Raw genomic sequence first — 27359 nt, 5'->3', positions numbered from 1 at the left:
AGCCAAGTGCCCCCCCCGCTACCTCCCCCACTAAATCCTCCTGGGCCCTGGCGTAAGCAGCTAAAGCCCAGGCAGGCTCGGCGAAGGGGGGCCATTGGGGGGGCACCCCACTGCTGGCTCCATCTGGGCCCTCGAGTGCCCGGTGCAGCAGCACTGAGGCGGGGGAAAGGCAGGTGGTGGGCAGGGGGCTTGTCCTCCCGTCTGTCTGGCCAGACGTCTGTCAGGCCTCCCCGCCCGCCCCCCCATCTGTTCAAGGCAGCCACTCGTTCAGTAAATCCCCCCCCCGCCGCCGCCTCCCTGGGGCACTGGGCTGCTGCCGCCATGGGCAGGAGCCTGCCGGGGCTAGCGGTTCCCTTTTAAGCCCCTGTGGATTACCCTGGGCTTGGGTGCCTGCCAGGAGGGGTGGGAGGAGGAAGAGGAGGATGAAGAGGAGGCCAGCAGGCCGGGGACACAGGTGCCACCACCCTGGGGGACCTACCTGTGCGCAAACACAGCGCCGGGGACCCCTGGGCACCCTTGCGAGGCTCCTGGGGGTCCTGCCAGAGGCGATGGGTGGGCTCCAGAGGCCTCGCAGCCGGCACTCACCCACCCACAGGGCAATGCTTCCCAAATGTTCCATCCCTTGGTGGCTGCACTTCCCCTGCTGTCACCCCCCAGGTGTGTGCGGGATGGTGGCCGTGGAGGAGGTGGGGATTGGGGAAGGAGGCGGGAAGGGTGGAAAGAAGCAGGAGGAAGGTGGCAGGAAAGCGGCGGTACAGCTTGGGGTTTTATTTGGTCCCAAGGGAGGCTGGGTGGGGATGCCAGGTGAGCAGCTGGGTTGGTGCAAGGGTGTGTGCCCCGGTGGAGGGGTGGGTGGGCTGGCCATGTCCCCCAGCCCCGTGGACCCCTCCATGCGGCCCGTCTCGCTCACTCCAGCTGCTGCAGGAAGGCCAGGAGCCCACGGTGCCACTCGTTGGGCTTGTCCAGGTAGCAGGCATGTCCAGCGCCCTGCAGCACCAGCACCCGGTGCTCGGGGAGGTGCTGCAGGTTCTTCAGGCTGGCCTGCCCCAGCTCCGCATCCTGGTCCCCGTACACGATCAGTGTGGGCGTCTGCAAAGGGGGGAACACACCCTGAGCCTGCCAACAGCACCCAGGCACCTGTTCCTTCTGGCTGGGGACACCCTGGGACCAGGATATGGTGGGGAGACACTTGCCCTTCTCCCCTGCCCACCACAAGGGGAAACTGAGGCTCAGACTCCTTGGTCTCCTAACATCCCCTCTTTCCCTCCTGCTACCCTACAGTCACGTTCCTTCACCATCACATTCCCCTTTTCCAGTGGCAATGGGGTTTCTGGCCTGTTTGGTCTTTCCCCTGCTCAACCCGGGTGCCAGGGGCCCCTCCTCACCGTCCCCTCCTCACCGTCCCCTCCCGGTTCCCCCACCTCCCTCAATCTCCCTCCAGGCCATACTTTGATCTGAGCGTACTGCTCCGCCGTGAATTTCTCCGTGCAGATGGGTGCCACAGGCACATATGCCTTGAGCAGGTGGTTGTGCTGGAAGAGGAAGGGCAGCGAGTACATGCCGCTGAGCGACGGGCTGATCACCACAGTCGGACCCAGGCACAGAGCCTCCGAAACCGCTTTCAGGAAAGCCCCCGGCGCTGGCTGGCCCACGGGTGCCGGGGCCACAGCATCCTTCGAGCGCCCCAGCCCTGAGCCATGGGAGACAGAACTTGCCCTGTCACACTCTCCGCTGCCTCGCGACAGGGAGAAGCTGGCACAGCAGGACGCCGGGGTTGCCATCCCAGCACCACGAACGCGAGCGGCTCTATAGGCTCCCCCCGGCCCCCACCTTGCTCCGGGGCCGTGCTCTCCACCGTGCCTTACCCGGCAGGTCGATAGCCACCGCTCGGTAGCCGTTTTCGGCCAGCATGGCAAGCGTCCGCAGCTGAAGCCAGGTGTCAGAGGAGAAGCGAATGCCGTGCAGCAGCAGCACCGTCAGCTTTGGCGCCTGCTGGGCCGGCTCGGCTTGGCGGTAGAAGAGGGTCTGGCCCTCCGCCGTGAGGGTGCTCTCGGTGAGCTGTGGGGCGGCCATGCCTGGGGGTTGGGAGAGCTGTTAGGGGGGCCGAGAGGTGGAAACGGGCCCGGTGTGCGCGGCGGCCCGGCGCGGCCAAGCAGAAAGGCCGGCCCTGGTGGACGCTGGTGTCCCGGCGTCGAGGCCCGGTGATGGCAGGAAGGCAGGCGGGGCTGTGGCGCTGGCACTGGGAAGGCAGGGCTTACACTGGCATCACCCTCTTTCTGGGGGACGCCGGCGGGGGACTGGCCCCGGGGTGGGTGCGCGGGGCTGCTCGCTCAAGCCAGGCGGGCTCACGGGCCCGCCCCTGCCTCAGTTTCCCCGCCGGCGCTGGGCCGGCGGCCCTTACCTGCTCCTCCGCCCCCAGCGCCGGCCGCCGCTCGCCGCCCGCTCCCCGCCGCGCCCCGGGGCTGGGGGTGCCGCGCCCCGGGTCCAAAGGCCGGCGGGGCGTGGGGGCGGAGCGGCGGCACCGCCTCACGGAACGCAGGGCCCGGGGCGGCCCTGGAACGGCCGCCGCCCCGCCGAGCCGAGCCGAGCTCTGCCGAGCCGAGCCGAGCGTAGCCGAGCTCCGCCGAGACCCACCTAGCTCTAGCCGAGCCGAGTTGAGCCGAACCGTAGCCGAGCTCTGTCGAGCCCCTCCGAGCCCGAGCCGAACCCTAGCCGATCCCTACCGATCCCTAGCCGAGCCCCACTGAGCCTCACCGAGCCTTAGCCGAGCCCCACTGAGCCTCACCGAGCCTTAGCCGAGCCCTAGCCGAGCCCTGCCGAGCCCTAGCCGAGCCCTGCCGAGCCCTAGCCGAGAGCCCTACCCGAGCTCTGCCGAGCCAGCCGAGCACTGCCGAGCCCTAGCCGAGCCAGCCGAGCTCTGCCGAACGCTAGCCGAGCCACCGAGCTCCGTCGAGCCCTTCCGAGCCCTAGCTGAACCCTAGCCGAGCTCTTGCCGAGCCGAGCCGAGCCCGACCCGAGCTCTGCCGAGCCAGCCGAGCTCTGCCGAGCCCTTGCCGAGCCGAGCCGAGCTCTAGCCGAGTCCTGCCGAACCCTACCGAGAGCCCTACCCGAGCTCTGCAGAGCCCCGCCAAGCCCCAGCCGAGCCCCGCCAAGCCGGGGCTCCTCTGCCGGCACCGGCCGTTCTCTCCCGAGACCTCGGCCCCGGCCCGGTGGGGCCCTGCCGGGGGTCGGTGCGGCGGGCGGGCCCCGGCTGACAGCCCTCGGGGCCTGCAGCGCTGCGGCCTCCCGCCAGGCGGAGCGTGGGGCCGCGGGCGCGGCGCCGTGAGGGCCGGGGCCGGGGGGGGGGCCGCATGTCCGGGCTGGAGCCGAGGGGCGGCGGGGCCGGCGGCCGGAGCCAGCGGGAGCTCGGGAGGCCGGGGCCGGGCAGGGCTGCCAGCGCCGGGCGCGGGCCGGGCCGGAGCTGAGGAGAGCGCCGTGGTCTGGGGCCCGCCGCCCCCGCAGCAGTGGGGTTTGGGGCTCCCGGCCCCTCGCTGCCATTGTCCTTCTCCAGGGGGAGCGGAGATGCCGCCCGCCCGCAGCCGCCTGGGGCTCCTGCTCCTCGGGGTGCTCCTCACCCTCGTCCTCTACCTCCTGCTCCCGGCCGCCCAGCACGAGCAGCACTCGGCAGGCACCAGGCCTGGCGAGGGGAAGCGGGGCCGGCGGGCGGCCAACGCCACCGCGCGAACGGGAACGACTGCGGGACAGCCCCCCGTCTTCTACAGGGAGGTTTCCGCAGGGCCCCAGGCCAGCAGCACTGCCAGCCCCGGGAGGTGGGTCAGCCCACCGGCTCCGGTGGTGGAGGAAGGTGGGGGGTGACAGGCCCTGGGGTTTGGTCTCCACCAGCCCTCATGGCTGCTGGACGCCTGCGGGTACGGCATCTTCCCTGAACCCCTTCCCACCTGTCTTCCCCGCCACAGGCCCGATGTCCTGTTCCTGCACGGCCAGGCGTTCACCTCCAAGACGTGGGAGGCTGTGGGCACGCTGGCACTGCTCGCCGGAGAAGGCTACCGTGCGGTTGCGATAGATCTGCCCGGTAGGACCATGGCACTGCGCTTAAGTTGATCCCTCTGGGCAGCTCCAGTCCCTCACCTCAGCCACCGCTGGGCTCTGGACCTCTTTAGGGAGGGCTCTGGACCTCTTTAGGCAGCTAGCGGCGGTCCCTGGGGCAGTGTGCCTGGGATTTGGCTTTGCCCCGGGGCGTTGACCTCCATGGGCACCCAAACCCTTTGGCTGGGGCTGGCTCGGTCCGGCTGGCACGTGGCTGTGGCTGTACAACCGCCGGGGCTTGATCGGGTGCCTATTTTTTGCCAAGCCAGCTGAGCCTTGAGGGGAGAGACCACTGCAGGCTGCACAATCCCCCCTGCCCCGCGCCCACCCAGTGCCCTCTGCCCCATGCCAGGCTACGGGAATTCGCCCCTGGCGGAGATGGTGACCACGGCACAGGGCCGGGTGGCTTTCCTGGACCATGTCCTCCAGGAGCTGGGCATGCGGAGGCCCGTTCTCGTCAGCCCCTCCATGAGCGGCCGCTTTGCCCTGCCCTTCCTCCTGGCGCGGGGGGACCGGCTGGCGGGCTTCGTGCCTGTTGCACCCGTGGGCACCAAGGACTACGCTGCTGAGCAGTACCGGCAGGTCCAGGTGAGGTGGGTTGTTGGGCTCCTGGGGGGTCCCTGGGTGCTGGCTTCGTGGGCCAGCTGGCTGGAGGGTGGCATGGACGGTGACCCTGTTTTGGGGTGAGTGAGGGGGACCTGTGCCCTACCAGCTCATGGAGGGGCTGGCACCTGCCTTCCCTTGGCTTTGCAGCTCCCCGTGGTGACGGATGGAGGTGGGCATAGCCCAGGGGAAGCGCGGTGGCCATTTCCCGCTCTGACAAGCGCTCTGGTTTTCTCTCTCCCCTTACCAAGACGCCCACCCTGATCCTCTACGGTGACCGTGACACAAGCCTGGGTCCCCAGGCCCTGCAGAGCCTCCGGCACCTCCCCAGGCACCGTGTGGCCGTGGTGCCCGATGCCGGCCATGCCTGCTACCTGGACAAGCCGGAGGACTTCCACCAGGCCCTGCTGGGCTTCCTGCGCCAGCTGAAGTGAGCGCTGCCTCCTCCCCTGCCGAGCGGAGGACGGGTGGCCGGGGTGTCCCGAGGGACTGGGGGCACAGGCGGCTGGCGTGAGGGCTACTGTTCTCTTCTGGGGTGTCCCCAGGGTGGCGGGACGGGGTGTCGTCTGTCGTGAGGCCAATAAACCGATGCTGCTCTGCTTTCTGCGTGTGTCCCCAAGCGCCGCGGGGCTCCCCGGGCTCCAGCCCCATCTCTGCCTCTGGGGTGGGGCAGGAGGGTGCCCGGCCCGCCCCCTGCCCGTCCTGTGCCCCCCGCTCCTCCCCTGCCCGCCCCCTGCCCGCTGCCGGCGGCGGGGCGGGGCGGGCCCGAGCGGGCGGAGCGGGGCCCGGCCGGGCCGGTCTGGGCAGGCGCCGGCGGCGGCAGCGCGGAGGTAGGGCCGGGGCGGGCGGGTCCGGGGAGCGGCGTGGGGCCGGCAGCGCCCGGGGGGCTGCCCCGGTGCCCTCGCCCCCCCCGCAGGCCTGCGCCCCTCGCCACGGTACCCTGCACCCCCCTCGCACCGCTAACCACGTTACCCTTGCACCCCCCGTACCCCCTGCGCCCCCGACCGCGGTCCCCTGCACCCCTCTGTCCTCCTCGTGCTACCCCTGCACCCCAATAATATGACCGCTGCACCCCAACGCATGCAGCCCCCTGCACCCCTAACCACGGCGTCCTGCTCCCCCTTCCTCCCCCTGCACCCCTACCCACGGTACCCCTGCACCTTCCCTGCACCCCCGCCCATGGTACCCCTGCACTTTCCCTGCACCCCCGCCCATGGTACCCCGCACTGCCCACAACCCTAACCATGGTGCACCTGCACCCCCTCTGCACCCCAACTGCAGTGCCCCGGCACCCCAGTCATGGTACCCCTATACCCCACCGGTGCCCCTTTGCACCCCTAGCCACAGTACCCCTGCACCCTTAACTATGGTCCCCCCACACCCCTCTCGTAGCCCCTCTGCACCCCCTACTCCCATACCCCCCCAGTGTTCCCCTTCACCCCTCCTGCTGCACCCCCACGTGCCCCTAAGCATCCCGCATCGTCCTGCTTCCCCTGGCCGGCCCCCCTTTCCTTACCTGCACCCCCTTACACCAGCATCCTGCCTTCCCTGCCTGCACTCCCCCACATCCCCCTGGACCCCCAACCACTGGCTAACCCTGACCGCCGCGTGCCCCTGCCCATACACCCTTCTTCCCCCCATAACCCCCTTCCCCACCTTGTTGCCCTCCTTTCCTCCCTACTAGCCCCCTACACCCCAGCTAGCCCAACCCCACGGCTCACCCCTCGCCTCGTGCCTGGGCATCACAGCTTGCCCTGGCACTGCATTTGGGGCAGGAACATGTGCTTTGGGGGGACGATGAAAGGATGGCGTGGGGGGCACACCCCATCCCACCCCTGTACCCAAGGCAGGGGGACTTCTCCTGTGGTGGCAGCGTCCCAGGACTCTCACCAGGGAGACCTTTGCCCCGTCCTGCTTTGGTTTCTGTGACGACCAAGCTTGCCAGCGGACTTTGGAGGGGCCGGTGGGTGATTAACCATCTCCCCGCTCTTCCCCCAGAGCTTTGTAGCCCCAGTCCCCGGCCTGACATGGCACCCGGGAAGCCTGGGAAGAGCACAGGGGCCTCGGAGGACCCCTCGGTTACGCTTTTCCGGGAGTACCTGAGGATTGACACCGTCCACCCCAAACCTGACTATGGTGAGGATGAGGGGGACGGGGCGGGGAGCTGTGTGGGGATCTGGCAACGTGGCTCCTTCTCCTCTGCCTTGCAGCTCTGGTCTTTGGACCCGGGTGCCTGAGTCCTCGGCCAGGGCTGTTTTGATCGTGGTGTTAAGGAGCGGACACCTTTGTGCCTTATCTCTGCCGGTGCCTTTGGTTGGGGCAGGGACGTCTTGAGTGCACCCAGAGTTGCCATTTGCTTCCTCCAGCCCCGTGCCCCAGGGCCCCCCCTTTCCACGCTGCCCTGGCTCTGGGATGGATGCTTGTGATGATAACCTCATTTAGATCTCCTTCCGTTAACGTTTCCATCCTCCCACTGAAGTACAGCGAGATTTTTTTATTGGTGAGGAGCTCCTAGAACTGCTACAGAGGACTGTCCCCCCCGAACTCGCTCCCTTCAATTTTTATTTTTTATGTTCCCCTAATCCTTGCCCCAAACGGACGGTGACGAGCTGCTCCTGTCCCCACTCCCGGCCACCTCTTGTGCTCAGGACCTCCATCACCCGCCCTCTCTGGTCACCTCTTCCCTTGGCCTGGGAACCCCGGAGAGCCTCGGGGTCCCCGGGGAGTTGCAGCGAGAGGGGAGGGAGGTCCCAACGTAACTCTGGGCATGCCCGCTCCTCCCCAGATGCAGCCGTCCGGTTTCTGGAGCGCGTCGGCACCGACCTGGGCTTGGCCTGCCAGAAAGTGGAGGTGAGCGAGGCGAGGAGCAGCCCCCAGTCCGTCTGTCCATCCATCCATCCATCCATCTGCACCTGGGTCCTTAGTGACCGGGCTGTTCCCCTGCCGCCGCCCCGGAACTGGGAAGGAGTGAATCCCCTCTGCCTGTAATCCTCTGCTGACCTGAGCTCTTCCTTAAGCCTGTATTCGGGCTGGTCCCCGCTGACCTTTGCGGCCACCCGTGCTATGATTAGCTGGGGACCTGGCAGGGTCACGTTGGCCGAGACGTCCATCCTGCTGGGCACCAGCTGTCCCAGGGGACTCCTGGGTTTGTCTCCCCTCCTCCGTCTGAATTGCAGCCAGGTCTTGTGCCTGTGGCCGGGCTCTGCCTGGCTCCGGGGGGTGCAGGCATGCCTGCTCCTGCTGCCTGCCCTCTCCCAGTGGAGAAAGGGGTGACCTGCCAGGTGGCATCAAGAAACTTTTCCCAGAGTGACGCTTTTTGGCTCCGGCTTGCTGGTCCCAGCCCTTCTGTCCCCAGCCTGGACCCCGGTGACATCCTGCCCTCGCCCCACAGGTGTGCCAGGGCTGCGTGGTGCTGATCCTGACCTGGCAGGGCACGAACCCCCGCTTGCGCTCCGTCCTCCTCAACTCCCACACCGACGTCGTGCCCGTCTTTGAGGTGCCGGGACAGGGCGAGGGAAGGGATGGGCGTGGTGGGGAGGACTGGGACGGCAGGCGAACGGGAGCTCGTGCCCACCGTGCCCCTCTGCCGTCACGGCCGCTCTTCCCCACAGGAGCATTGGACCTACCCACCCTTCGAGGCTGTTAAGGACTCACAAGGCAACATCTACGCCCGGGGTGCCCAGGACATGAAGTGTGTCTCCATCCAGTGAGTGGGGGGCTCTGCACCTGCCGGGGGAGCGAGCACAGCGTGAGGATGCCTCTGAGTGACGCAGGACAGGATGCCACCATCCCCAGGGTCCCTGGGGCTGTGGGTGCCACCGCTTGACCCCCCTTGGGGTGGCTCAGGGCACACCAGCCCCTCTCCTCTGTGATGCCCAGGCACTGCCTTCTCCCCGCAGATACCTCGAGGCCATCCGGAGGCTGAAGGCGGAGGGAAAGTGTTTTGCCCGCACCATCCACCTTACCTTTGTTCCTGGTGAGTCCCCAGGGTGTCCCCTCTCGGGGGGACAGGGGGGGCTGGCAGCTGGGTGATGCTCTGGAGTGCCCCGTGGTGTGGCAGCCGGGCACCCCCCTGCCAGCCTCTCTGGATTTTGAGCTCCCCTAGATTGGGGCTGGAGGGGTTTCCAGGTCCGAGGACATTGGGTGCGCTGGTGGCACCCAGGCTGGCGTGGAAGGAAGACTGGAGGGCGGTGGGCCGGGGGATGCCCCAGTTCCTTCCTCCACGCCAGGCTCTCCCCCGCAGACGAGGAGATGGGCGGACACAAAGGCATGGAGATGTTCGTGCAGCGCCCCGAGTTCAGAGCGCTGAACGTGGGCTTTGCCCTGGACGAGGGTGAGTGGTGGCAGGGCTGGCACGGGGACGTGTCTCCTCTTGGCATGCACCCCTCTGCCCGTTGGCATCACCCCCCGCGCACCGGCACCCGGCACGGCTTCTGGGGACTCCCTCAGGGGCTCCTTTCCCCGGCCAGTGACCCACACGGTGCCAGCCTGGAGGGGAAATGCTGCCAGGGCAGAACAGAGGGGGGCAAATCACGGCACCCCCGTGTCCCGCTGACCCCCAGTCTGTGCCCACCGCAGGCCTGGCCAGCCCGTCCGACACCTTCAGCGTCTTTTACGGCGAGAAGAGCCCGTGGTGTGAGTAACTGCGTGCCCACCGCCCCGTCCCTGGCTCTGCCGGGTGCTGGGCGTTGGTGCCACCCCGAGCTTTCTGCTCAACGCCTCCCTCTCCCCCCGCTGCTGCAGGGATAAAGGTGAAGTGCGTGGGCAGCCCCGGGCACGGGTCCCGCTTCATCAGCAATACGGCGGCCGAGAAGTTGGTAAGAGAGGGGGTACGCCCTGCACACCCCCCCTGCCTGCCCTGGGGCTGCCAGGTGCCCCCCCGCAGGGCTAGTCCTCACCCCCCTGCCCTTCCCTCCCCAGCACAAAGTCATTGACTCCTTCCTGGCCTTCAGGGAGAGCGAGAAGCAGAGGTAGGAGATGGGCAGCAGGATGGCGGTGGCTTCAGTTCGGTCCGTGGAGGGGGTCGTTGGGATCCCAAGCCAGGCTCTGATCCGGCGCTGTCGCCCCGTGCCTCAGTTTCCCCATTTGGGGGTGGCGGCGGGGTGGGGGAGCGCTTCCCCTCCTCCCCGGGTGGCGGAGGGTGACTCTCCCTTGCGTCCCCCGAGGCTCAAGTCCGACTCAAGCCTGACCCTAGGGGACGTCACCTCGCTCAACCTGACCATGCTGGAGGGGGGCGTCTCCTTCAACGTGGTGCCCTCCGAGATGGCGGCCGGCTTCGATGTCCGCATCCCACCCACTGTGGACCTGAAGGTGGGCGTCACGCTGGCCCCATCCGGGAGGGGAGTGGGTTGCGGGGTACCCCGCTCATACCCCTCCTCTGGTCTCTGCCTCAGGCCTTTGAAGAGCAGGTGGCTGCCTGGTGCCGGGGTGCCGGGGACGGCGTCACCTATGAGTTTCAGCAGGTGAGGGGTCTCGGCCACCTGGGTGCATCGTGCCCCTCCCTCCCCTGCCACGTGCCCACCCCCCTGCCCCTCACCTGCCCTCTCCCTCCATCAGAAATACATGGACCAACACGTCACCTCCACCGAGGAGTCGGACCCCTGGTGGAAAGCCTTCAGCGGGGTCTGCAGGGACATGTGAGTAGTGTCCCCAGGAAGGGCAGGACCCTGGCGGGGATATCCTCTGGTGGGAGGCGGGGGGTCCCCAGGGCTCTCTGGGGTCATGGCAGGGGTTGGGAGGAGATGCTTCAGGGCATCTCCCCGTGCCCCCCCAAAAGGGGTGGGATTGAGTGTCCTGCAGGGCTCAGGGACCTTCCTGGTGCGCTCTCTTTGCCCACGGGGTGGCAGGGGGACGGGGGACCCGGCTGCCCCCGTGCCCATGCTGACGCAGGGTCTTCCTTGTTAGGAAGCTGCAGCTCAAGCTTGAGATCTTCCCGGCTGCCACCGACAGCCGCTACATCCGAGCGGTGAGTGCGATGCCAGCCCGCCCGTGGATCCCCCCCCCGGGGTGAGACCTGCAGCCCCAAGCAGGAGCCATGCCCGGGCAGAGGGGACACGCGGTGCCCACCCCAGCCCCGGCCTCACCCCGTACCTCCGCCACCCCCAGGCAGGACACCCCGCTATTGGCTTCTCGCCCATGAACCGCACCCCGGTGCTGCTCCACGACCACAACGAGTTCCTCAACGAGCAAGTCTTCCTGCAGGGCATCGACATCTACAGCCGCCTCCTGCCCGCCCTGGCGTCCGTGCCCCCGCTGCCTGCCGAGGGCTGAGCGCGCTGGCCAGGGGCAGGGCGGGGGTGCTGAGCAGCGGGACGCAAGGCTTTAAAAATGGGGCAGGAGGTGAGCACAGCAAATGCCTGCCAGCGGGCCGGGGACCCAGCTGGCATCACGCCGTGTTGGCTGGGCTCAGGGCTGGCCCCACGGTGACGCCTGTGCCCAGGGTCCTGGCTTGTGCCCTCAAAATCTGGGTCCCAGCCACCCCCTGGGGATTGTGTCGCCCTTGCCCGGGTGCCACCAGAGCCACATGCCTGGGTGCCTCCTGCCTTTCCCGGCGTTGGCAACGCCTCCCCCTGTCCCCGTGCCACCTCCGGCTGTGCTGGCTGTGGGGTAGGGGGCTGGCTGGTGCCCCGCTCTGCCTGCCCGCGCCTCGTCCTGCCTCCCTGCCTGCTTGCCAGGGGAGCTGGGGCCAGTGCCCCCCATCCTCCCCGTGCAAGTCAATAAATCTCCTTGGTAAGCACAGCCAGGAGTGGGGGGGTCTGTCCGTCTGTCCGTGGCGGTGCCTGTGGGGTCTTGGGGACCCTAGGCACCACGGATTTCTTCGGTGCGGTGGGGTCTGCCGGAGCACTCCCCGCTCCCCTGGGTTTGTCCCGGGATCCTGCCCGGGCAGGCTGTGGGGCTGCTCCTTGGGAGCCTCCGCTCCAGATCAGCCTCGGGGTGCCGGGGGGAGCAGGAGCGGCCAGCGGCGCTGGGGTTCATCCTGCTCCCTCCCTCCCATCAGCTCCTGCCGCAGTGCCGCTCCCCCAACCCCTCGGGTCCGAGCAGGCAGCGCGCGGGTCTGGGCAGGCAGCCTCCACTGATCTGCCAGAGCTGCCCGCGGGCTGCATCCCCGCCTTGCTCTCACCCCGCTCCGTGCTACTCTGCAGCACCCAGGGGTGCTGGATCTGTCCCAGAGCCACGCTGTGCTGCCCGCCCCTGTGGTCCTCCCTTGGGAAACTAGGGCCAGGGGCCAACCGGGGGCTCGCTGAGCCGAACTGAGGGGGTTCTGTCCCAGTCGAGGGGGTTGTGGAGCTGCTCCATTACAAAAGGTTGGGGGTGAGCTGGAACCCCCCCATCCTCCTGCTCTCCTTTTCAACTGAAGCTGCTGCAGCCCTCGGGGGGCTGGGGCTACCGAGGCTGCCCCGTGCTGGGCTGGGAGAAGGGATGAGGCCGGTGGCCAGGGAGTGCTGCAGGAGAAGCCACCAGCTCCTCGGCTGCTTCCCTCCATCCAGTGCTGGGGAGAAATCCAAGGCTTTTGGGAGGGGGGGACACCTTCCCCTGCGCCAAGGCTCCCCAGGGAAGCCTGTGTGGGTTCTCTGGTTCTCATACGGCCACGTCCCCTGACCCTGCAGCCCTGGGGGAGGATGGCATGGGGGTGGTGTGGGTGCCGTGGGGTCCTGCTTGCTGTCCGGGGTCCCCGCTCGGGGTGCAGGTGAGCAGGCACCTTTGCAGGCAGACAGCGGTGCATCCCTGCTGCCGTCCCCTGCCCTGTGGGTGCACCGAGGCTGGGCGCAGCACCCCGTGCCCCCCTCGATCCTGCTCAGCCCCCTTCCCCACCTGGCCTGGCGTCCCCAGCTTGCCCGGCCGCTGAGATGGGACCTGAGAGCCGGGTGCTTGCTGCTGCTTGGAGATTGCCCCGCGGTGAGCATCCTTCTCGGGGGACAGGCCTGTGTGCCCTCTCCCACCCCTCCAGGAGGGCAAGGCTGGGGGACCCCAGCTTCCCCTCCCTTGCCCCCCCCCCCCCAGGGATGAGCCAGAGGGGCTGGCTGGGCTCAGGGGCTGCGGGAGTGCTGGGGTTGCTTCTTTGCGGGGGGGGGGCTTGCAGCAAAGCCTAAACCGCTGGTGGCAGGCGGCGATTTGGGGGTGTGCGGAGCTCTCGGGGTCCCCCGGGGGCTGGGGCCGTCCCGCCTCGCACGACACCCCCCGCGCATCCCCGCCGCCCCGGGAGATGGGGGGGTGGCGGGGCCGGGCCGGGGCGGGCCGGGGCGGGCCGGGGGCGGTCGGATGGCGGCTCCATAAAAGCTCGGTGCCACCGGCAGCCCCGGGAGCGGCGGCGGGATGCGGGCGGCCGTGTCGGTGTCGGTGTCGGTGTGGGTGTGCTGGCTGGGGGCTGCGCTGCTGGCGGCGGGGCGCAGCCTGCCCCGGCTCCGCCTGCCCTACCGCGGTGAGCCGGGCCGGGGGCACCTGCTGCGGGGGGCGGGGGGCGGGGGGGTGCCTGCCCACGCGGGGGTGGGTGTGCTCAGCTCCCCCCACGGGGGCCGGGTGGGAGCTTGGGGAGGCTTTGCGAAAGGGCGGGTCTATGGGGCTTTTTTTTTGGGGGGGGGGGGGGGCACCTTGCGCTGGAGGCTCGGTTTGGGCTGAGGTTTCGGTGGGTGGCTGCTCGTCCCGTTCCCCACGCGGGACGTGGAGGGCCCCCGAGGAGGAGGAGGAGGAGGAAGAGGGGGAGCCGGGTGATGGGGCGGGGGGATGCGCCGCCGGGCTCTGCGCCAGCCCCGCCGCTTCCCGTGAGGGATCGTCTCCCATCTGGAGCGGGGGGAAACTGAGGCACGGCGCTGTTCTGGCACCGGCAAGCCCTGGCATGTGGGCTGGGTGGGTGCTGCCGTGCGTGGGTGCTCCCCTGGCGTGGGCATCCCCGTGGGTGCTCGGCATCCCGCCCGCTGCTGGGTGGGAGCCAGGCGGCCCCCGGCTGCCCGGCAGGTCCCCTGGGTGCTGCTCAGCCCGGGCACCCTTCGAGCCCCGCCGCAGTGGGGTGCGGGTGCTGGGGTGCCGGGGGGGCCCTCGGGGTGCTGCGCTGGGAGAGCTTGGTTTTAATTAAAACTCTCCCCGTGATCCTGCTCGGGCTTGCTGCATCCCCCGCTCTGCCAGCTTAATCCACGGGCTGCTTCCAGCCCAACTTGGCAGAGGAGCCCAGAGCGCCCCAATCTCCTTCTTGCCTAAAAGCAACGAACCTGCTCTAAAAAAATTTAAAAAATTAAATTGCATAATGCATATCTTCCCCCTTCCCAAAGAGGGGAAAGGCCCGGGGCAGCCCAGCTCTCGGAGAGCCCCGGGAGCTGCGGAGCACGTCCCCGTGCTGGGGGAAAGCTGCCGTCTGCCCTTGTGCTGCCCGGGCTGGGGGTCCCCCGGCCCCGGGGCACAGGCTGGCTGCGTCCCTGGCTCTGTCCTGGGGCAGAGCGGGCGGCCCCAGGGGCTCCCTCCTTGTTGAAAGGGGGAAACTGAGGCACGCAGTGGCCCCCGCTTGCCTTGGCGGCAGCAGGCGCTTGGGATGGCTCCCGGCTCTGCCCCGTGGTGGGATTGGTGTCCTCAGGTTGGGCTTGGCAGCAGGGCTAGGAGGTTTGGGGTCCTGGCAGAGCTTGGTTGTGGGGCTCAGGTCTGGCTCGGCATCTGATCCGCTCCAGCCCGAAGTCCGGCCGTGCCGTGCCGTTCCCCACGTGCGAGGGGCTCCCCGGGGCCAGGAGGGCTCCTCGGCCTCCCACAGGGAGCGAGCAACCTTTGAAGCTTTTTTTTCCTTCTTAAGTTGATTATTCTGTTCCTCTTCCAAATTGGAAACAGAAACTGAAATTTCCCATGAAACAAATTTTGCCACCGCCTTCTCCCTGGGGGGAAGAAAAAGAAAATGAAAATTTCAATTAAAACCATTAGAAGCCTCTGAAATGAAAACTGAGGCGAACTGAAGCTGCTTGTGCTTCGCTCGTCGGCTTGTGCTGTGCGTGGCTGGTGGCTCTGGCTGCGGGGCGACGTTTGGGGGGGCCATAGCGGAAGGCGTCGTGCTGTGGGTGCAGGGGTGGCCGCGTCCCCAGCTCTCCCTCTCACTTCAGGCTCTCCCTCTCACTTCAAGCCGTTCTTTTCCTTCCACTTTGACTTGCAGTAGTGGCTTGTGTAAGAAGGGAAAGAGCATTTTGCTGCTGCATGCACCAGGAGCGTTGCAGCACAGCCCGGTGCCCTCCGAGCTCTCCGCTGTCTCCAAGGGACCCCCGTTCTGCTGCAGCAGTGCTTGGGGGGTGGCTTCTCTGGGACCCCCACCCTGGGGGTAAAGGGGTGCTGGGGATGGATGGAGCATGGCAGGGTGCTGCTCCCTGGGGAGATGAAGCCAGGGAAGGGGAAGGTGCCCCAGGCTGGTGTAACCCGAGGTGCAGGAGGAATTTGTCAGGGCTGGGGGAGAGGGGGAAGCCTCGTCTGAAACAATAAAAGGAGCCCGATGACTTTGCCAATGTTTTTCTGAGCTGGGAAAATGTTATTGCAGGGCAAGAATAGAAGGAGACGACAGCGTTTTCCTGGGCTGGGCCCGGCAATATGGGAGGACCTGAGATGCTGGGAGGGCCCCAGGAGGAGGGTTCCCCCCGGGGAGATGGGGCTGGAGGGGCCCCCGGTGTCTGGTGCCAGCTGTGCTCGCAGGCACAGGGGTCTTCCTGGTGAGGACAGAGCCGCTGGGGCTGTGTCCCTCCATGCCACCAGCATCACCAGTTAGGGCACTGGGACTGCCCTTGGGCAACTTGGCAGGGATGGGAGCTGTGTGTGATGGGGTGGAGGTGGCTGTCCCCGCCCGGGGATGGACCCTGCCTCCCTTGCAGGTCCCAGAAGAGGCATTTCCCACCAGGATGCGGGCACTGTGCCGCTGGCCATCTCCTCGCTGGAGCTGACAAATGTCCCCTCAGCAAGAGCAGGGCTTGGTACCCTGGTGTCCTGGGCTGCTGGCAGCTGGGCTTGTCCCAGCACCACCTCCTCTCCCACGGGGACATGCATGGGGGATGCTCGGGCTGGGAGTTTCCCTGGGGTCAGCAGTGGCGGCTGGCAGCCTTCCCTGGTGGAGGGCATCTGGGGACATGGCTGCGCTTATCAACGGCGCTTTGTCTTCCTCCTCCTCTGCCCGGCAGTTGCAGTGGCCTGGCCCAGGGTCGGGGCGGTTGCCGTGACGGGGTTTCAGAGCCTGGTGAGGCTGAGCCGCTCCCTCTTGCCCTCTCCCTCCGCAGCAGCTGCGTAGGCGCCACCGTGCCGGGGTTTTTGGCTTGCTGACCCTGAACGTAATTTCCCACTGGGAGCCAGTCGTGCCACTGTCCCCGCAGCGGCGTCACCACGAGGGTCCCCTTGGCATCCTGCGGGATTCGGGCTTGGACATGCTTTGGGAGCCTTGACCATCAGACCCTGTTGTTTCAGGCTCTCGGGGGTGCCAGGAGGTGACGTCCATCCCAGGGATGCAGCGTCCCTGTGCCGGTGCCATTCCCCAAGCGCCATCCCTGTGCCGTGGCGGGGAGGAAGCCTCCCTGACAGCGAGGTCCGATGGCGGTGGCAGCGGGCTTTGTGTGCCGGTTTCCCCATGGCACTGGCTGCCTGCTATTGTGTCCCTGGCTGGCACCCGGGGGGCACAGGACCCACTATCTGCCCGCTCCGTGACCGCTCTCGCCTGCGGCTGACGGCAGGCACGGGCTTCGCCAGGCTCTCGCGCACCCCGACTCGCTGCGGCACGGCTGCGGTAGGACCCCGGGGTGGGTCAATTGGAGCTCGCTGGGGGCAAACTTGCTCGGGACTCTGCTGCCCGCTGGCTCCACGGCTTTGCCCTCGGCTGGGAGGGAGAGCAGCACCCTGGGCAGGGCGAGGCCGGGATGCCTGCGCCTCTGGGAAGGGACGGAGATGGGTGCTGCTGCCCGCAGCGGCTGGGAGCAGCTCTTCTGCTGGCCCTGGGACGGCTCCGCAACACTCAGAAGCAGCAGCTCGGAGGGACCTTCCCACCTCTGTGTCCACCGCAGCCCTGCGGTCGCCCCCTGAAAAAGCCAGGACCCCTTGGTGCCACCACCAGGGTGGGGGTCCAAGCATCCTTTCACGTTTCCCAAGCAGGCGTGAAGGGCGTCCGGAGGCCGGGAGCCTGCATGGCACCCCTCTCCGTTTTTCCTTGCCGCCCTGACGCCCCTTTGCTGCAGCATCCTCTGACGGCTGGGCCCCAGGTGGGGGGGTCCCGGGGGTGCGAGAGGGCACTTAGCTGTGGGACGCTATCCATCGCTTTTCCCTCCTGTCCTCGCGTTGGGTGACAGCTTGCGGCTGCGGGGCTGCGCTGTCCCGCTGGGGTGGGCTGTGGGCTGGCGTCTGGGGGACCCCAGCGTGCGCAGCAAATGGAGGGCTGTGGCAGGGGCCGCTGGGGAGCAGGACGTCCCCCAGGCTCAAGGCGAGCGCTTGTGCCTGTGGCCAGGAGGGGACATTTGGGGCGAACGGTGCTTACAACGCCCTGTGGGTCTTTGGGGCTGGGATGGCTCCTTCTGACGCTTCCCTCCCTCCCTGGCAGAGCTTTTGGGCACCAACCGCTCTGTCCTCTTCTTTGGCCACCGAGGCTTCCTGGGCTTCCGCTCCCTCTACCTGGATGAGTACCGTGATCGGCTCTTCATCGGGGGGAAGGACGTGCTCTACTCCCTGCTCCTGGACGGGGCCAGCGCAGACGCCAAGGAGGTGAGCCGGGTCCTGCTGAGGTCCCCGGGGTCTCCATCCCCACCCTGGCCCCCCATGCACCCCTCACCCCTCCGTGCAGATGGTGTCTGGCTGAGCCAGGCGAAGCCACCCTGCAGCAAGACCTGCCCTGGGGATGTCCCCATCCCAAGCACCCTGAAATGCATCTGAAAACTTGTGCTGCCTGGTGAGGGAGGGCTGGCCACGGTAGCTGCAGGCCAATTAGCCAGCGATTAGTCACGTCTGGCAGCCGGTGGCACAGCCCACCCCGTGATTCCTGGGTGCTGAGTAGGGTCTTGAACCCCGCTCTCCTAAGAAGCTGCCACTGGGAGAGCGAGTGCTCCCCATCCCCATCCGGGCATCCCCTTCACGGGTCAAATATACAGCTGACTGCCTGCAGGGACAAGGAGCTAAAAGCATCCATCATCGCAATGAGCTGTGCCAGGGCTCAGCTGGCAAAGCCCCCAGACCTCTCCTGGCTCCTCAGTGGGAGAGGTGATGGGCCAGAGCAACGATGCCGAGCAGTGGTTCCCCTTCTCCTTCACGCTCTCCGCTTTGACTTCTTGTTTTTCAAACGTGGCTCTGGGCCGTTTCTAGCCGAAGAAAGCGGAGAAGGAACTGAAGTGCCCCTCGGCGTGCTGGGTCACCACGACGGGGTCAAGGGCTTGTGTACCCAAGCTGCCCTTGGTCCGAGAGCCGCCGAAGGCTGCGGGGGGCTTGTGCTCCATCGCTCCCTGCTGTCCCCCAGCTCCCTTTCCCCACGCCACCCGCAAGTCCACCCCCTTCCAGGCCAGCTCCGGCCATCCCCAGCGTGACCACCCAGATCCAGCCCGGCTGCAGGCTGTGACCGCCGGGGTGCATCTCCCCAGGAGGAAGGGTCCTGCCCTGGGTCGCAGGGTGCCAGCCCTGGGCTGGGTGGGCTCTGGGGAGCTGTTGGTCCCTCTCTCGGTCCCTCTCTCCATCACCATGCCACCGGCAGCCTGGGGACGTGTATTTGCAAGGCTGGGTCCCTGCTGTCCCCCCTTCCCTGCTCCAACAGGTCCTTTGTGTTTCAGATCTACTGGCCGCCCCTCCCTGGGCAGACAGAGGAATGTTTTCGGAAGGGGAAGGACCCAGGGGTGAGTCTCGCCCCATGCATGCTCTGCCCTGAGCTGGGGGGGGGGGGTCCCCTTGTGCCCCGGTGCCAGCTGGCTCCCCCTGCACCGGGGCTGTGCCGTGTCATCCTGCCAGGGATGGCCCCGTGGGGCTCGCAGGCCAGTTAATGCTGGGGCAGAGCAAGGGACCATCCCAGTGCACGAGGGAAACTGAGGCAGGGAGCTGGCGACCAAGCCTGGCCGTGTGAGACGCTTGCGCCGGGCTCTGGAACCCTCATCTCTGGGGCTCTGCTCAGCCCCACGGCCGCAGAGCGGTGGCCAGCGTGCCCCAAATGCGGCTGCACCGAGTGGGCAGCAACAGCCGGGCTCAGAGACACGAGCTCAGAGGAACCAAAAGCTCCGTGCTGTGCTCCAGACCCCAGCGACGTGGTCTGGCCATTGTGGCTGCCTCTGATGGTGGGAAACGTGTAGCTCGCTCAGGTTTGGTGACCTCGCTCCCCAAACCTTACCCCTCTTTGCATCCCCCCTGCCCTGATATGAAACAGGACTATGGCGGGGAGAAAGTCCCCGAGGCTCCCCTGGCCCAGACTAATTACTCCCCGGAGTCCCCGTCCCGGTCTGCGTGTTTATTTTACAAGCTCTCACCGACAGATCCAAGCCGGGGCAGGCTCGATTTTTTATTTTTCTTGAACATATATTTTTTTTTAACTTGCTATTTTAGAGGCTCTTTGCAAAGGGAAAATAAACAGCAGGGAGGCTGGGAACCCCCGGGGCAGCTCGGTGGCGGTGTTCCCAGCAGACGAGGGGCCTCGCGTCCTGCCGGGGGGGACGATGGGGGACAGGCAGGGCTGGCACCGGCCAGGGGGGAGCTGCCAAGCTGATGGTGGGGATGCCCAAGTGGGAGAAGGATGGGAGCCCTTTTCCAGCGGGAACTGCCAGGAGACACTGTGTGGGGTGAGAGGTGGCAGGTCTCCGGCCCCAATGGTGCCATTGCTACTGGTCCCCGGTAGAAGGGGACAATCCCAGACAGTAGCCATCGGGGCTGTCCTGGAGGCCCGTGGGTATCCGTCTCCGTCTCCCACGTTTCCTCCTTTTGTTTCATTCCTGGCACAAGCAGGAACATGACAGGGAAGGACATCCCTGCATCTGGTCGTGCCCTGGGTGCTGGGAAGAGGAGGGTCCCCAGGGGCTTGGGGCTGGGTGCGGGAGCTGCTGCCGGGAGCTTGCTGGGTGGGTGACCTTGCTCCCCCAGCCAGCGTGGGCTGTGTGATGGGCTGAGCACACGGGTGCCCGTGGGCAGGAGATGGCCAGGTGCTGGCTGGATCACGCCTGGTTCCCCTGGGATGCTCTCAGCGGCAGGAGGACCAGTAAAAAGCCCCGTCCTTTTGCAGTGCGCTGGGGTCCACCCAGATCAGGTCCACGCAAGCCCTGCCGGTGGCTGCAAGCTGCCACCTCACACCCCTGGCAGCGGGGTGAAGGCAGAGAGCCTGGGTGCAGCCCAGGGAGCCAGGGCTGGGGCTCGCCCATCGTCGTGGGGCCCCAGGCAGAGGCAGGGAGCTGAGGGTGCGTGAAGCACCGAGCCCCCCCCAAGCCTTCCCCTCCCCTGCTGTCCCCCCAGACCGACTGTGCCAACTACGTCCGCCTGCTGCACCCCTACAACCGGACGCACTTGCTGGTCTGCGGGACAGGCGCCTTCCACCCCGTCTGCGCCTTTGTCTACGTGGGGCACCGCGGCGAGGTAGGGCAGCACCACAGTGGGGTGCCCATCCTGAGCATCCCCGGTGGGACACCCCTGGGAGGTAGATCCCCATCTCCCACCTCCTTCCTGGGGGGCTTCGGGACTGCGTGGGGATGCTGGATGTAGTGTTTGCCCCACGCCGAATACTGGGGGGGGGTAGGAACCACCTCCCTGTTGCCCCCTTGCCCATGCACTACCCCCTCCCCAGCTCCCCCACCTTTCTGGCCTGGCGTCGCCTTTCCAGCCGTGTCCCCGGGGGCTGGTGTCCTGCCAGGGGCCGCGGGGTGGGTGGCATTTCCTCCTCTCCCAGCCCGCTGCTCGTAAATCAGGTTGGCCGGGGTGGAAAGGCAGGGCCCTCTGTTCCCTCCTTGCAGCCTGGCGCCGTGCAGGCAGCGGGAGCCCTGCCCGCACCACGATGCCTCCAGCCGGGCTGACGGGCGAGCGGTGGGGGCTGGCGGGTCCCTCCGGTTGCTGCGCATCCTCATAGCATCAGACTTGCCTCAGAAAGCCGTGGATCCTGCTTCCAGACGGTCCCTTTGGGAGCGCTGGGGCCGCAGGTGCCTGCAGCGAGGCACCTGCGAGCCGGGCAGGGACCAGCACCAGCCCCTGCGTGCTCAGGCACGGCCCCGCTGCCCGGGGCGCGGCTGGGGGCTCACCTGCCTGCTCCCTGCCTGCTCCCCCTCGCCCAGCACACCTTCAGCCTGGACCCTGCCAGCGTGGAGACCGGCCGGGGCAGGTGCCCCCACGAGCCCAGCCGCGCGTTCACCAGCGCTGTCATCGGTGGGTTCTCTTCCTCGGGAACTGGGAGTCCTTGGGGTGCCGGGACCAGGGACGGTCCCCGTGCCAGCTGGGGCTGGCTCTCAGCCCTGCGGCGGGGTGTTTTTGCCAGGCGGGGAGCTGTACGCCGGCCTCACCGCAGATTTCTTGGGCCGCGATCCTGGCATCTTCCGCAGCACGGGGACCCGCTCCGCCTTGCGCACCGAGGTGGACCAGCGCTTACTCAATGGTAACGGCTCCCCTCTGCCCCTCCACCCCCCCCGGCTGGGCTAATGCCAGGGACCACGAGCCTTGCGGTGGCCGGGGCATCTGCTGGCCATGGTGCGGCATCCCCCATGCCAGGTACAAGCAGGGAAAGGCACCGGGGCAGCAGGGTCTGCGGGTCGTCCTGGCCGGCATCCAGCCCCAGCATGATGTGGGGGTCCGGAGGTGGTGGCCGTGCCCTCTCGCCCCGCCTGACATGGCTGGCTTTTGCTCGTAGACCCCAAATTTGTGGCAGCCCACTTGATCCCGGACAACGATGACCGGGACAACAACAAAGCCTATTTCTTCTTCACGGAGAAGGTGGTGGAGGCAGACAGCAAGGAGCACACCATCGTCAGCCGGGTGGCACGGGTCTGCGTGGTAAGATGCTGGTGGGGACTGTGGGGGACGGGGATGCGCCAAGTCACAGCGGTGGCCCTGATGCTCCCTGTCCCTGCAGAACGATGCTGGTGGCCAGAGGGTGCTGGTCAACAAGTGGAGTACCTTCAACAAAGCCCGGCTGGTGTGCTCCGTCCCCGGCCCTGGTGGCATCGACACCCACTTCGATGAGCTGGGTAAGAGGTGCATGGAGCTGGGGACCTCACCAGGGCTGGTCCCTTAGTTGGTGGCTTTGGGAAGCCCCTGAGCTTCCAGGAGAAACCCCATGGTTTCATCCCCAGAGGATGTCTTCTTGCTGAGGACGAAGGATGGGAAGAGCCCGGAGATCTACGCCCTCTTCAGCACCATCAGGTGGGTGGTCCAGCTCCAGCCTCTGGGGACATCCAGCTGCAGCCACCCATGACCTGCCCTGTCAATGTCACCATGTGGCTGCTGGCTGCTCCCCAGCTCTGCCCTGGTCCATATGGAGATGTCGGTGCTCCCATGCCCCCCAGCGATGCCACCGGCACCAACCATGGCCCTGCTCACCCCATTCACCGTCCCCTTTCAGCCACGTCTTCAAGGGCTCCGCCGTCTGTGTGTACCGCATGGCCGACATCTGGGAGGTCTTCAACGGGCCCTTCGCCCACCGGGAGAGCCCCCACCACCAGTGGGGTGCCTACGAGGGCAGGGTGCCCTACCCACGGCCAGGCGTGGTGAGTGACTCCCTGGAGCTCCGTGTCCCCTCCACTCCTCCGATTGCTCTTCGGGGAGGGTGGGGTGGTGGTGGGGCCAATCCCCCATCTTCTCGCCTGCTGGGATGGGGTCCCTATGGGATCCACCCTGGGGACCAAGGTCTGGCAAAGGGGTGGAGAAGATGGATCCCAAATTGGCAGGTGGGGAGGGACCCAAACCAGCTCTGCGGGGCGATGGAGGGGGAAGGAGGGATGGGTGCTGGGGTGGCCGGGCTGAGCTGGTCCCCTCTTGTCCCCACAGTGTCCCAGCAAGACCACCAACCAGCCCCGGCGGCAGTACAGCTCCACCAAGGACTTCCCCGACGAGGTGCTGCAGTTTGCCCGCGCTCACCCCCTCATGTACAAGCCCGTGTACCCCCGGCACCGCCGGCCCCTCCTAGTGAAGACCGACCTGTCCCACCGCCTGCGCCAGCTCGTGGTGGACCGGGTGGAGGCCGAGGATGGGCAGCACGACGTCCTTTTCCTTGGGACGGGTGAGCGGCAGGAGCGGCATGCGGGAAGGAGCCCCGGCGCTGGGGCTACCGGTGGGCACGCCGCTGGGGAGCGTGATGGCAGGGTGCTCACGCCTCCATCCTCCTCCTCCTCTCCGCAGACGCCGGCTCGGTGCTGAAGGTGGTGGTCCTGCAGAAGACAAGTTTGGCCATGGCTGAGGAAGTCGTCCTGGAAGAGCTGCAGGTTTTTAAGGTGCCATTTGCTGCCCTGCTTGCAAGGGAGGGGGGCAGCGGGGTGGGCTCAGGGTGGGGACACGTGGGGACAGAGGCTCAGTGCGGTCACCGCGCTGTTGGGCACTGGGAGGTCTCAGGGCTGCAGGGGCGGAGGGCGGCTGGGGGTGTTTTCACCCTCCCCAAAAACATTCCCGGTGCTCCCCCAAAGCCCCGGTAGCTCTGAACGAGCCGGGCTCTCCGTGGCGAGGTTTTCGTCAGCCTCACGTCCGCTCTCCTCCCCTGCAGGCACCCGTGCCCATCACCCAGATGGAGATCTCCGTCAAGCGCGTGAGTACGGACGCGGCTCGGCCACGGGGCTGGGGACAGGGCAGGTGACCAGGAGGGACTGAGCCGTCGTCACCAGCCTCTCAAAGCCTGCATGGTGCTTGCCCCGGGGGGGTCCCGGCCGGGGACCCTGGGCACCGTGCCTGCAGGGGCTGACAGCATCACCATCTGGGTGCCGTTCCCCCAGCAAACGCTCTACGTGGGCTCCAGCCTGGGGGTGGCCCAGGTACGGCTGCACCGGTGTGAGACCTATGGCACGGCTTGTGCCGAATGCTGCCTGGCCAGGGATCCCTACTGCGCCTGGGACGGCACCGCCTGCACCCGCTACCAGCCCTCCGGCAAGCGCCGCTATCGCCGCCAGGACGTCCGCCACGGCAACCCCGTGCACCAGTGCCTGGACCAGAACCTGACCGGTGAGAGGCTGGGGGGGCCACGGGGCTGACGGGCTCGTCCAGGTGCCCCGAGATGTCCCAGCATCCGCAGCCCTCGGCGTGCAGAGGGGCTTGTGGCCGTCTCAGGTGGGCTGGGGCTGGGGCACCCTCGTCTCCCCGTCCCGTAGACCAAGGGGTGCCCCAAGAGAAGGTGGGTGCCGCTGGGGCTGGAGTCTGTCCCCCGGGAGAGGGGGAGAAGGGGACTGAAGCCACAGGTGGCCCAGGGGGGCTGACACTCGGCCTGTGGAAGCCTGGCTCTGCCCTCCCCTTGACCCTCGCCTGTCTTCACCCCAGTGGATGATTTTGAGAGCGTTGAGGAGAAGGTGCTTTATGGGGCGGAGGACAACAGCACCTTCCTGGAGTGCGTGCCCCGGTCCCCGCAGGCCAGCGTGCAGTGGTTCGTCCAGAGGCCCCCCGACGAGCAGCGGGATGAGGTGAGGCTCCCCCCGCGCCTGCCTTGCTCCCCTTGCGAGGACACGGGAGGGCTGTGGGGCCGGACCCGGACCCCCCGCAACCTCACGGTGGCCGACAGGTGAAGACGGACGAGCGGATCCTGCAGACGGAGCAAGGGCTGCTCTTCCGCAAGCTGCACCGCCACGACGCTGGCGTCTACTACTGCAAAACACTGGAGCACGGCTTCACCCAGACGGTGGCCAAGACGGCCTTGGAGGTGATTGCCAGCGACCAGCTGGCACACACCTTCCCCCGGGAGCGGGGGGACGAGCCGCCACGCCTGCCTTGCCCCGAGCCCCGGCTGGCGCCGCAGGCTCCCAAAACCTGGTTCAAGGACATCATGCACCTCATCAACTCCCAAAACCCGCGGCGGGTGGAGGAGTACTGCGCCCGCCTCTGGTGCGGCAGCCGCCCCCACCACCGCAAGAGCAAGCTGGCCCAGACCAAGCACGCCCTGGCCGGCGTGGACGTGGGCAAGAAGGGACGGATGGCCAAACCCCACAGCGAGAGGAACCGCGTGCCCCGGCAAGCAGCAGCCACTTAGAGAGGGCAGGGTAATGGACATGGGGTGGCGGTGGGCGAGGACCGGCTCCCCGTGCTGCTGGTGGCTCCGGGGGCCTCCTGCCCTGGCAGGTGGCTTGCAGCGGCACCAGCTCCGTTCCCCCGGCCACAGTGGATGGGATGCCAGGGCCAGCTCCTGGGCAGGTCCCCGTCACCCTCGGTGGCTGCAGGGCCACCTCCGAAATGGGCAGCGTGGTGGGACGCGTTGGTCCCCCCTTGCTCTTGCTGGGTGCTGCGGCAGGTGCGGGGCCACGGTCACTGGGGCGGGCTGGGGCTCGGCACACGCGGTGCCACCGCTGGGCCATCACCCCGGGGAACTTGCTGGCTGGCTTTCTCCGCAAATAAAGGGGCCGAGCTCGGCACTGCGGGGAGCAGCCGGCGGCTCCAGGCTCTTTCCACGCCAGCACGGGGCCTGGGAAAGATGATGCCTGCTCTCGCGGCGGGGAAAAGCTGAGCATCACCCCGAAAAGCCGCCATGCCCAGGATGAGCCCTGTCGTCCGCTGCGCCTGGGGAGCCGGAGCCGTGCCGTGCTGAGGGACGGGGCTCCTTCTACCCTTCCCTGTGGCACCAGGACACGCTCAGCAGTGCCAGCCTGTGTCTGGGTGCAGCTCCCCGCTTCACCTCCGTCCCCCCCCAACCACAGGCCCTTTTAGGGCTGGGCAGGGTTGGGGAGGAAAGCAAATGGCTGCGGGCAGGTTAGACCCGTTCCTGGGTAAACACGGGAGAGGCACTGATGCCACCACCATCACCGTGCCCGGGCGGGAGCGAGGACATGCAGAAGAAGGTGGCCCTAGCACAGTTTGGGGGGGGCTGCACCCCACCCTGGGTGTGCTTCTGGTAGTTGGTGGCCCTGTGGGGCTGGGTGGGAGAAGGCTGGTTTGGGGGGGGCTAAACCAGCTCCCAGGGCCTCCCCCAGATGCAGGGGTTGGGGGTAGGTGCGTGGAGAGCACCCGCAGGCTGCCGGCACCGTCCCAGGCTGCCGGCAAGGTGCTCGCTTGCTTTCCTCGCCCGAGATGAGCTCACTCGCCCGGTCAGCCTGGGGTGATAAGGATCTCCCCCTTCCTGAGGCAGGGTAGCCCCACACAATGGTGTGAACTGCGGCCCTGCCGGGACGGGCATTGTTCAGAGGCAGAGGAACGGGAAAGAAAAATAATAATAATAATAATTAAACGCCCTAAATAGCTCACGCAAAGCCAGGTCATGATATCATCGCTCCTCCCTGCGTGTGTGTGTTTGTGCTGCAGCAGCGGAGCACCACGGCTCGCCGCGGTGCCTTTGATGGGAGCAAAGTCCCCCGGCAGCGCTGCTCTGTCCCACGGTGCGCCCGTGGAGATGAGCTGTGGGTCCCGACCCTCTTCTCCAGCTCCCCGTCCCACCTCTCCTGCAAACTCCGGGTGCCTGCATGGCGTGTCTCCTGGGATGGGAGAGCTGTGGTGGGGCTGGCGGGCTGGGACACGTCCTGCAGGGAGGGGAGCGGAGCCGGTAGCACTGATTTACGGGCCAGACTGGAGCCAAGCACGTGGATTTGGTTAATCACAGGCCTGGGGGGCACAGGAGAATGATAAGCAACAAGTAGAGACAAGGAGGGACACGGGTGTAAAGCCAGAAATAAGAGACAGAAGTCTGATTCCTCGGGGACTGCATTTAACGGCTCTGAAGCGCTTGCAGTGAGCCACACCGCTGAAACGCCTGCACCCCGTTGCCTCCGAGGAACCCCCTGTGCTCAGCAGAGCAGGGGCTGGGCTGCCCATCCCAGGGGAGGCAGCGAGAGGGGGTCCCGGGGCCCCTGCTGCGTGCGGGACCTGGCCCTGAGGTGAGCTGCGGCAGAGGCTGGAGGCGACACTGGGGCCAGCGATGTTTCAAACTGAGCAGGAACAAAGACCAGAAGAAACCAGTCCCCGCAAGGGCCTCCTCTTCCTGGTAAATCTCCGTAAATCCCTGCGGCGGCTGAGCCTGGCCCTCCTGGGTAGGTCGCATCAGCACGGCTGGAGGAGAAGGGCTTTTGTCAGGGGCTCTGCACGGCTCACGGTCCAGCCTTGTCTTTCGCGATAAGCAGCCAACAGAGGCAACCTGGGTCCCTAGAAAATTCCAGGGGCTGAATGAACATGAACACATCCTCGCCCACCCCGGGGGGCGGAAGGAGACAACTCCGGGGGGCGGGTACAGCGCTGTGCCCCCCATCTCCTCTGCACGAGGGGAACGAGCCCTGCCTGGGTCCTGGTGCTGCCGGCCGAGCCCTGTCCCCAGGGCAGGAGCAGGCTGAGGGGAGCGCTGGGGGCCGGGGCGTGCGTGGGAACAGCCGCGGAACAAAGCCGCGGGGGGGGACGGGTGCAGCCACGGCTCCGGCTCCTATTTTTAGCCCACTTCCTAAGGAAGAGCAGCGCAGGGGCGCCCGCTCCCCCGGGAGCCTTCCAGCCTCTGAGGCGGCGTAAGTGGAGCTGCTGGCAGGGTCAGGGCCGGTACGGCCGGCCCCAGCCTCGCTGGGAGCCCTCAGACCTCCACACGGGGCGGCCCGGCCCCTCACAACAGGCCCAGGCGCAGGCCCAGGCCCCTCACCGCAGGC

The 27359-nt window shown here is 67.3% G+C and overlaps 4 protein-coding genes across 11 annotated transcripts; 3 read left to right on the top strand and 1 right to left on the bottom strand.

Annotated features, from left to right (window-relative positions):
- Positions 1 to 631: 631 nt before the first annotated feature.
- On the bottom strand, positions 632 to 3236 carry LOC142415440 (putative protein-lysine deacylase ABHD14B). Of its 7 annotated transcripts, XM_075513785.1 has the most exons (5): positions 2986 to 3005; positions 2635 to 2716; positions 1866 to 2075; positions 1449 to 1532; positions 632 to 1089 (listed from the first exon to the last, which is right to left on the bottom strand). In XM_075513785.1, the coding sequence occupies exons 3-5, from the start codon at positions 2071 to 2073 to the stop codon at positions 647 to 649; spliced, it is 735 nt and encodes a 244-aa protein (XP_075369900.1). In that variant the 5' UTR covers positions 2074 to 2075; positions 2635 to 2716; positions 2986 to 3005; the 3' UTR covers positions 632 to 646. The 7 variants fall into 7 exon arrangements, with proteins under 7 accessions (XP_075369900.1, XP_075369896.1, XP_075369901.1 ...); XM_075513781.1 differs by lacking the exons at positions 2635 to 2716; positions 2986 to 3005 and adding an exon at positions 3108 to 3236; XM_075513786.1 differs by lacking the exons at positions 2635 to 2716; positions 2986 to 3005 and adding an exon at positions 2755 to 2815.
- A 25-nt stretch (positions 3237 to 3261) lies between these two features.
- Positions 3262 to 5288, top strand: ABHD14A (abhydrolase domain containing 14A). The gene is made up of 4 exons (XM_075513789.1): positions 3262 to 3809; positions 3957 to 4072; positions 4439 to 4674; positions 4941 to 5288. Exons 1-4 carry the CDS (start codon positions 3562 to 3564, stop codon positions 5121 to 5123), a joined length of 783 nt encoding a protein of 260 aa, XP_075369904.1. The 5' UTR covers positions 3262 to 3561; the 3' UTR covers positions 5124 to 5288.
- Positions 5289 to 5467: 179 nt separating this feature from the next.
- On the top strand, positions 5468 to 11423 carry ACY1 (aminoacylase 1). 2 transcript variants are annotated; one of them, XM_075514135.1, is made up of 15 exons: positions 5468 to 5519; positions 6688 to 6825; positions 7475 to 7539; positions 8081 to 8185; positions 8301 to 8395; positions 8589 to 8665; positions 8933 to 9022; positions 9268 to 9324; positions 9433 to 9506; positions 9610 to 9659; positions 9855 to 9999; positions 10083 to 10151; positions 10246 to 10325; positions 10594 to 10654; positions 10795 to 11423. In XM_075514135.1, the coding sequence occupies exons 2-15, from the start codon at positions 6717 to 6719 to the stop codon at positions 10957 to 10959; spliced, it is 1242 nt and encodes a 413-aa protein (XP_075370250.1). In that variant the 5' UTR covers positions 5468 to 5519; positions 6688 to 6716; the 3' UTR covers positions 10960 to 11423. The 2 variants fall into 2 exon arrangements, with proteins under 2 accessions (XP_075370250.1, XP_075370251.1); XM_075514136.1 differs by lacking the exons at positions 5468 to 5519; positions 7475 to 7539 and having other exon boundaries at positions 6689 to 6825.
- A 5625-nt stretch (positions 11424 to 17048) lies between these two features.
- Positions 17049 to 25960, top strand: SEMA3G (semaphorin 3G). Its single transcript, XM_075513654.1, has 16 exons — positions 17049 to 17061; positions 17219 to 17379; positions 18432 to 18494; positions 20089 to 20208; positions 20898 to 20988; positions 21098 to 21214; positions 21467 to 21609; positions 21689 to 21803; positions 21909 to 21978; positions 22178 to 22322; positions 22603 to 22834; positions 22954 to 23045; positions 23312 to 23353; positions 23538 to 23763; positions 24076 to 24215; positions 24314 to 25960. The coding sequence occupies exons 1-16, from the start codon at positions 17049 to 17051 to the stop codon at positions 24776 to 24778; spliced, it is 2235 nt and encodes a 744-aa protein (XP_075369769.1). The 3' UTR covers positions 24779 to 25960.
- The last annotated feature ends 1399 nt before the right edge of the window (positions 25961 to 27359 follow it).

This window comes from Mycteria americana, chromosome 11, assembly GCF_035582795.1.
Source record: "Mycteria americana isolate JAX WOST 10 ecotype Jacksonville Zoo and Gardens chromosome 11, USCA_MyAme_1.0, whole genome shotgun sequence".
Classification (NCBI taxonomy): Eukaryota; Metazoa; Chordata; class Aves; order Ciconiiformes; family Ciconiidae; genus Mycteria; species Mycteria americana.
Note: the sequence above shows the minus strand (reverse complement) of the source record. Positions and strands in the feature narration are given on the sequence as shown.

Coding starts and splice junctions, on each gene's coding strand:
- LOC142415440 (XM_075513781.1), bottom strand. CDS start 2,073: ATGGCCGCCCCACAGCTCACCGAGAGCACCCTCACGGCGGAGGGCCAG. Junction 1,533..1,865: donor GGTGGCTATCGACCTGCCGG/GTAAGGCACGGT, acceptor TTCCTCTTCCAG/CACAACCACCTGCTCAAGGC. Junction 1,090..1,448: donor AGCAGTACGCTCAGATCAAA/GTATGGCCTGGA, acceptor CCCCCTTTGCAG/ACGCCCACACTGATCGTGTA.
- ABHD14A (XM_075513789.1), top strand. CDS start 3,562: ATGCCGCCCGCCCGCAGCCGCCTGGGGCTCCTGCTCCTCGGGGTGCTC. Junction 3,810..3,956: donor AGCACTGCCAGCCCCGGGAG/GTGGGTCAGCCC, acceptor TCCCCGCCACAG/GCCCGATGTCCTGTTCCTGC. Junction 4,073..4,438: donor GGTTGCGATAGATCTGCCCG/GTAGGACCATGG, acceptor GCCCCATGCCAG/GCTACGGGAATTCGCCCCTG.
- ACY1 (XM_075514135.1), top strand. CDS start 6,717: ATGGCACCCGGGAAGCCTGGGAAGAGCACAGGGGCCTCGGAGGACCCC. Junction 9,507..9,609: donor ATACGGCGGCCGAGAAGTTG/GTAAGAGAGGGG, acceptor TTCCCTCCCCAG/CACAAAGTCATTGACTCCTT. Junction 10,000..10,082: donor CACCCACTGTGGACCTGAAG/GTGGGCGTCACG, acceptor TCTCTGCCTCAG/GCCTTTGAAGAGCAGGTGGC.
- SEMA3G (XM_075513654.1), top strand. Junction 22,835..22,953: donor CGTCCTTTTCCTTGGGACGG/GTGAGCGGCAGG, acceptor TCCTCTCCGCAG/ACGCCGGCTCGGTGCTGAAG. Junction 24,216..24,313: donor CCGACGAGCAGCGGGATGAG/GTGAGGCTCCCC, acceptor GGTGGCCGACAG/GTGAAGACGGACGAGCGGAT.